General features: G+C 33.7%; 1 protein-coding gene across 2 annotated transcripts; it reads left to right on the forward strand.

Annotated features, from left to right (window-relative positions):
* The first annotated feature begins 204 nt into the window (after nt 1-204).
* LOC114721315 (tobamovirus multiplication protein 1-like) lies at nt 205-5,787 on the forward strand. Of its 2 annotated transcripts, XM_028907136.1 has the most exons (11): nt 205-550; nt 1,416-1,506; nt 1,596-1,648; nt 1,767-1,859; nt 2,046-2,117; nt 2,846-2,918; nt 3,049-3,094; nt 3,220-3,283; nt 3,962-4,015; nt 5,316-5,393; nt 5,491-5,787. In XM_028907136.1, the coding sequence occupies exons 1-11, from the start codon at nt 395-397 to the stop codon at nt 5,581-5,583; spliced, it is 873 nt and encodes a 290-aa protein (XP_028762969.1). In that variant the 5' UTR covers nt 205-394; the 3' UTR covers nt 5,584-5,787. The 2 variants fall into 2 exon arrangements, with proteins under 2 accessions (XP_028762969.1, XP_028762970.1); XM_028907137.1 differs by lacking the exon at nt 1,767-1,859.
* The last annotated feature ends 1,858 nt before the right edge of the window (nt 5,788-7,645 follow it).

Below are 7,645 nucleotides of genomic sequence, written 5' to 3' on the forward strand. Positions count from 1 at the left end.
TGTCTAAATTAAAAAAGTATTTGGATGGAAACAAAATTATAATTTTAAAAATAATTTTACAATATATAAAATAAATATATAAAAAAATTTATCTCAATTTATAAAAAATATTTTTAACAAGTGTTTTTGGTCATCCAAACACACGTTAAAATAGGATAATTAAAGCAAACTCTCCGGAAGCAAAAAGTTCGTATCATGAAAATATACTTAGAGACAGAGAAATCGATGTGATCAAACCTTGGTGTCAGTCCTGGCAGAATCAGGTCAAAAAGTTTGTTCAAGGATCACTCTTCAGGGTCTGAGAGTGGGACTTTGTGAGTGAATTTGCTACTTGCTTGTGTTCCTGATTCAAATTGGCTTCTCCGCTTCTTGAATTGATTAAGTCCTCATTCGCATGAGGAATTTGCCCCTGAGCTCGACGTTCGTCGAGCACATTCCTCCTCTTCTCCTCTCCGATTGGTGGAAAGATATCAACAAGTCCACTGTGTGCCAGAACGCCGTATACTTCTCTCTCTGCGGATGCTATGCTCTCGTCTCCACCGCTGCTCTGGTTTCTCTCTCCCCTTTCCTGCACTCTTGATTCACTGTGACCGAAATTTTCCCTTATCTTCTTTCTCGTGTGATTCTTATGTGATTACCTGCTTGATTACAGAAGTGATTTTGTATCCACATTCTGGTCTCCGTTTGCGCTTTTCGAATCAATTTCTTTTGTAACTTGAAGTTTCAATTCTTTTTCCTTGTTGGGGAACGCTTTTCGTGTTCAATTGCTTTTTAACATATATAGCATTGTGTATTCCTGTTTAACCTTCGTAAGCACACTTCTGTTTTTGGCATTGGCCCAAAATACTTTTTCTCCCCATAAAAAACCGTTCTCTCCCCCTGAGAGAAAAGGCTATATTATAATTAATTATTAAAGCTTTGTAGCTATTAGGTGCGCTCATATATTTGTTAATTTACTACACGAAAGCTATCTTCCTATCTTTTTCTTGTTCAAAAATTTCCTTTTGATGCCTTGTACGATACTTGCTTCTGGTACTTCTTTAGTCCGACAATTTCTAATTTTAAATAATTATTTTTAAGCTGTGCATTTGGAGCGGTTTGATAATAAAATGGAATTAAAAAAAAAAAGTGGTTTCGTTCTATGTAAATGGTTTCTCTGCAATTGAAGAAAATAATGATGATGATATAAGGATAATTACTGTAAAGTAACGATGCGGTGTATATCTAAAAGATATTGTGTTCTTTTCTTGTTTGGCAATGTTAAAAGAAATGATGTCTCATTTGTAATGCCAGACGCCCTGTGCTAGACTTCAACCGGTTGTTTATTTCCTACTATTTGTTTTGTTCCTATAGGGCTTTATGTCCCAAAATAATCGCCCTCCTGATGTTATCTTCCTGGTTTCAAAATACTGCAGATTCAATTGATAAGAATTGAATTAAGAGTTCCTGAATATGGTTGGACAACACAAAAGGTTTTTCATTTGATGAACTTCATTGTCAATGGAGGTGACGTTGAAAGTCTTGCCGTTTTTGATATTGTCATTGTCTGTGTGCAATTTTGGGCGTCTAACTCTTTTTGCATTTCCACACTGCAGTGCGTGCTGTGATATTTGGATTTCACCACCAAGTTTTTATCTTACATCCAAAGGTTAGTCTTGCACGTATGCTCTTTATAATTCCCAAGTTGAAGAGGGAATCATTTACTAAGATCAACAGTTTTTTTATTACTTTCCATATTGATATAGAGTGGCTGTACGTTGGATTAGGTATTAGTTTTGGTTCTGTTGGATCTTCCTGGACTACTCTTTTTCTCAACATATACCCTTCTAGTTCTTTTCTGGGCAGAAATTTATCATCAGGCAAGTGCTTCTTCTTTCTTATCATGTTTACAATTATTGATTTTAATTGTGACTGCCAAGAATCTTACTTTAGTGAATTAAATGAGACCAACTCTCAAGAGAAATTATCCATATGACTTGGAAGGAAATTCCTTTTTTCATTTGTTTAGTCCTGGTGTTTCTAATTTTTTTCCCAAAACTGAGCAGGCAAGGAATTTATCAACTGATAAGCTCAGGATAATTTATGCATCTATCAACAGTGCTGTGTATTTTATTGAGGTATCGATCTCGTATCATGTCGTGAAAGCATTTTATGTTTGCTGATTAGAACCGTTTTTGGTTGTTTAATTCTCTTATATTTATCTTAATGCATTTTTCAATTGGCATCCATTTTATTCCTACTTGTTCATGTCATATTCTTGCTTTTGTTTGGGACTGAAAAATATCATATTGTTGCTCTGCATTCTGAGGAATTCTTAAAATGTTGCATTTCTGAATATTCTATTATTCAAGGAAAAATGCTCTCTCTCTATTATCTAATTTTTTAATATGGTGTTGGGCGGCTTCAATGTATAGCAATACCTCATCTTATAAGCTATGATACTCTTGACAGCAGATCTTGCCTTCAAGTGTCCATTCACTTTTGCTTGAGTGAATAAGTTGTGGACACTGGACAGTAATAAGGGGAAAATTCAGTCCTAAGATGTTTTTCTGGTATCTTAAGATGTTTTCCTGGTATCTGAAAATTTCTTTACCAATGAATACCTAGGAATTTGTGCATCTTGACTGTGAAGCTCAACCATAGCTTATTGGCTTTTGGTGACATACAGGATATGCAATTTGGTATCTATTTTTGGTGGTATTTATGGTTTGTTTATTTGTCGTTTCTGCAAGATGATGTCAAATTCAGCATAAATCTCAGTGGCTTCCAGAGCACACAAGAGCTTGGCTTTTTTATCATGTTGTCCATATATAACCATTTTACAAAATTTTTGTTTTGGTTTCAGATTTGCATTTGGATTTATCTTTGGATAGATTATGATAGGGTTGTGGACGACATCGGAAATGTATTTTTTGCTGGTTAGTTTTTCTTCTCATGATAATAGTTATAAGGTGCTTGATATTTTACACCTACTTGTGCTTGCTTGAGACGAAGTTTTGCTGCTGTAAAATGAAACATTGCCTTATGCGAAGACATTTTCTGATTCAGTTTTGTCATTAATGGTTGCACTGGGCTTCTTGCTTTGTGGAGGAAGGTGAGACTTTTGCATTTTGTTTGAATTGCCATGATTTATTAACTTAGTCCTGGTTTCTTCACTAGATTTTATTCTTATTATGGTGGGCTTTTTAATTTTGTCTGATACGCATTGAACACATACAGATTGTTTCTCATGCTGAGGCACTTCCCCATTGAATCTAGAGGGAGAAGGAAAAAGCTTCATGAGGTATGTGCATTTCCGTCTTAGTTGGTCTATTTGATGGAAATTGCTCTGGGAAAATGATTTTCAATGTAATCCTTTGCTTGTGAAATTCGTTGAAAAATAAACAATTTTATATTTTGCCAGTTCCATCCTTCTTCATTGACCTCTACTAATAAAAATAGTAATGGAAAAAATACAAATATTCTATTGTTGTCCAAGTATTTGGAAGACAAGGTGGTTTGACAGCTGAAATTTGTTGAGATCGTGATTATTTTTTTTTTGCTGGCTTTTTCTTTCTTTAGTGCCAGAAATTTCTTTGCTGACTTTAACCACTGAAATGTGTAAGGTACAAAATCATATCATATAACCTCTTCAACCATCAACTGAAGCAGAATAGCTCTAGCTTTTCCTTTGTAAAAATTCATATTTATTCTTTATCAGAACTTTGGAGTAAAATATGAAAATCAATGGATTTTATGTTTGCATTGTCGTGCCCCATTTGTGCTACATTAAAGCCAAAACTTTGGGGTTCTTGGATTACACCATAAAGTTATGAACTATGAAGAATCTGTTAAAAGCAGCTTATTTTATTCAGTCTCGGCATGGATCAAGAAAATGAAAAGTTGAGTTATCGAAAAAGAAATTGAGAAGTTGATAGTATCATGTATTAGTTGTATTGACAGCACATGAGCTGTGTTGCAGGTTGGATCTGTCACAGCCATATGTTTCACCTGCTTTCTTATCAGATCCTTTATGGTAATGAAATTTTTTCTTGAGCATTTGAATGTTAATTTATCGCAAGTGTAGATTTCTTATTGTTTTCTTCTTGAACAACACCATCTGTGCTTTGGTCGTCCTCTCCCTTATCTTTGGTACAAGAAGTTGGGATGCTCAAAGAAAGCAAATCCAAAAACACGAGCATTGCTACCAAAATATGGCGTCATATCCTGTATGCATGGTAGATATTCAAAATATTCTAAAAGATAGAGTATTTTAATCTAGACCATGACTCCTTGTGTTCTATGAACGAGTATATTGTGTGTCTCTGCATAATTAACGGACAAAAACAATAGGTAAAAGTGCAAAGTATGGTATCTGGTAGTTAATGATGTCAAAAATATGAGTGTAATGGATTTTGTTCATAAGAAGCCAATTGTGGCACTGCATTGATGGGAAAAATCCTATCATGTTTTTCCCAGTGTCATCTAGATTGACTAGAATCAACAACAACAAAGCTTTATCCTACTAGATGGGGTCGGCTGCATAGATCTCATAATGCCATTGAGTTCTATCTGAGGCTAAATCTTTAGATATATTATTAATTGAAAGATCTAGCTCAATAACTTCATTTAGTGTTCTTTTTGGCCTTCCTCTATCCTTTTTAGAGGACCTTATACTGTTTGATCAACCATTCTCATCGGTGCATCCAAAGGCCTTCTTTGCATATGACCAAACCATCTTAAACAGTTTTCTACCGAAACATCAAGAGTGACTAGAATCACTAGTAAAAAATCTCAAGTTATTGAAAATGGGAAAACAACAGAACTTTTGCTGATAGGCAAGATTGGCGGGATCAAATGCAAAGATTGCAGGATGGAGACTGAATATAGGGAAAAAGGAGGGGAAAGGCTTGACGTCTTTGCCATGGGAACTAAAGCTGCATGATTGAAGTTAATTGATGGTCCCGTTTGGTATGAATCATTGAAAATAAGATGTAAGGATTAGATTGGGATTGAAAAATTACATTAAAAGAATATTTAATGTGAGTGATTGCATGCTACTTGGGATTGGACAAATCTATATGTGTGGGATTGGGGAATACCATAGAGGGAAGTGGTATTCCCTAATCCCACCTAAATGGGCTTGCCCAATCCCAAGTTGCCAGCAATCACTCATATTAAAGATTTTTTTTTTTTTTCAATCTTAATCACAATCTTTATATCTCATTATCAATGCTTCTACCAAATGTAACCGATAGTATCAATAATTATGCTATTGTACTTCATGCATTACAGACTTATAGTATCTTTCTTATTTTATATAAAAACTATTGCAGGTAATCCTTGGTACATTTGATTCTAAAGCATCACTTGATGTTTCGAATCACCCAATTTTGAACTTGATTTACTACATGGTAACCTGCAGAATCTTGCTTCCTCTTCTTTTTTCAATTGCCTCTAGTATCTTGGTTTGATTATATTTGACATCTGGGAATCTTTTTTGTCAAACAGCTAGTTGAGATCATGCCTTCAGCTTTAGTCCTTTTCATCCTGCGCACATTACCCCCAAAGAGGATATCAGTTCATTATCATCTTGTCCAATAGCAACACTGCGTTTGGGAATTTTTATTTATTCTTTCCAATTGACCATAATTCCACTGGGTTCCTCTGGTTGGATGCTATTGAAATTCAGCAGATGCAGAGAAACAATCCCAACATAGTCCGCCAGATACATCAACCCCTGCGAAACACAAAGCAACTATACTGCTTGAGACTGACAGTTTGGATTTATTTTTCTAGGCTGTGTTATTAAAGCAGGTATTAACCCCCCCCCCCCTTCTTCCTTCTAAATTTGAGGAAGGAGGGGGTTGTTGAAAGGCTTTAGGAAATCGAAATTCTCATGTGGTGTAGAGAAGTGGGGTTTGAGCCAGCCTCCAATTTTTTGCTTTAATATTATATATAGATGTTATACATTATTAGTCCTTAAAATTTATTCAAATTTTATCTTATATATGAACTTTTTTAGATAAATGCCCATTATCTAATTAATTTGAAATTTTGTTTCCAAATTATAAATACATAATTACTCTTTAAATACACGTCCATTCAATTTGTTTAATATAAATATTATCTTTTCTAGAAAATCGAAATTATCCAAAAGTTTATGCACCCATCTTTCATTTTTTTTTGGTTCAGATTGAAACTATTAAAAAAAAAAGGGACCTCATTATTTACATATCTTTATAATTTAGAAGCTTCCAGATTTATCTCTTTAGTTTTAAAATGGTTCCATGGCTCATGTAAATCATTCGTTTACCCATGTGCCTTCTCTTCTGCTTCTCTGTCCACTTCACACCCACTAATGTTTTTTTTTTTTTTTGGGGCACTTCTCCCACCCGCCCCATTGGTGTATACGTGGCAGTTACACCCGACTCTATCCCCCACATTGTCTGTAAGTCAAATATCACATGATTCATGAACCATTTCTTTATTTTTGCCTCAAATGAAAATCCCAGAGTCTTTCATGAAAAGGTTAGCCCAAAGAAAGTGCCGTTAAAAAAAGGAGAAAAGAAAGAAAAGAAAAGAAAAGAAAATGAAGAAAGAATAGAAAAGAAAAGAAAATGAAGTCTTCCATTATTGGTTTGTTGATTTTCAACGCGTTGAAAGAGAGAAGAACTCTAAAGGCATATGCGGTGGTCAAGCATGGCTTTGATATTTCACTTAATTCCTTTAGACCTTTTTGGTTCGTTTGTTTCTTTCTTATATTGTGGAGCAAGAGCAGTATTTACAGTTTTATTCTTTATTGAAAAAAATAATATACTACCTCCGGTCTTAATTATAAGACCCAGTTGACTTATTTGAGGAGATTAAGAAAGCAAGTTAAATTAGTTATTTGTAATGAATAAGTGTTGTCATTCTTAAAATATCCTTGCTAATTAAGTGTATTGGCTAGAACTATCATTACTAGAATGACTATCTTGGAAAAAAATGTATAAATATGAAAGACAAAATGGATTGGGGTCTTATAATTAAGACCAAATAAAAAGTCAAATGAGGTCTTATATTAAGGACCGGAGGTAGTATTAAGCCCGCTACTGCCAATGTTACAACTTTGAACTCCTCTAAACTATATACTCTTTTTGGTCATTAATATGAGAGTTATTTAATTAATTTGAGTAGATTAAAAAGGTTAAATAAACTAGTTAAGTATAAAAAATATAATCTAATCTCTTTCAAATACTCATATAATATTAGATTATATGTCAATTTATAAATTAGATAAATAAGTCCTCAAAAAATGATAGATATGAAAAATAAAATGAGTTAGAGTTTTATATTTTGAATGAAATCTAACCACCTAATAACTAGTTTCTATATTAAAAACATAATCAAGAATACAAGAATATGGGTTGGAACCATTGGGCTAGTCCCAACCTGTCAAAGTACAGGCTACTCTAGCCCGCATCACATAACCCTCTAGTTGCAGTGGACTAGCACGCGAGTTGGGAGTTGGCCTGCCTAACCCATTATTTTTTTATATATATAAATATATGTTGTTATATTTGAAAATTTTTTTGTCTAATTTACATTTCAATTTTCCTATTACATATCTAGACAAAAAATATTAAAAAAAAATATAAGCATACTATATTTATAATAAAATTTT

Source organism: Neltuma alba, unplaced genomic scaffold (assembly GCF_004799145.2).
Source record: "Neltuma alba isolate B1F8T4 unplaced genomic scaffold, ASM479914v2 tig00012028_pilon, whole genome shotgun sequence".
In the NCBI taxonomy this organism is placed as follows: Eukaryota; Viridiplantae; Streptophyta; class Magnoliopsida; order Fabales; family Fabaceae; genus Neltuma; species Neltuma alba.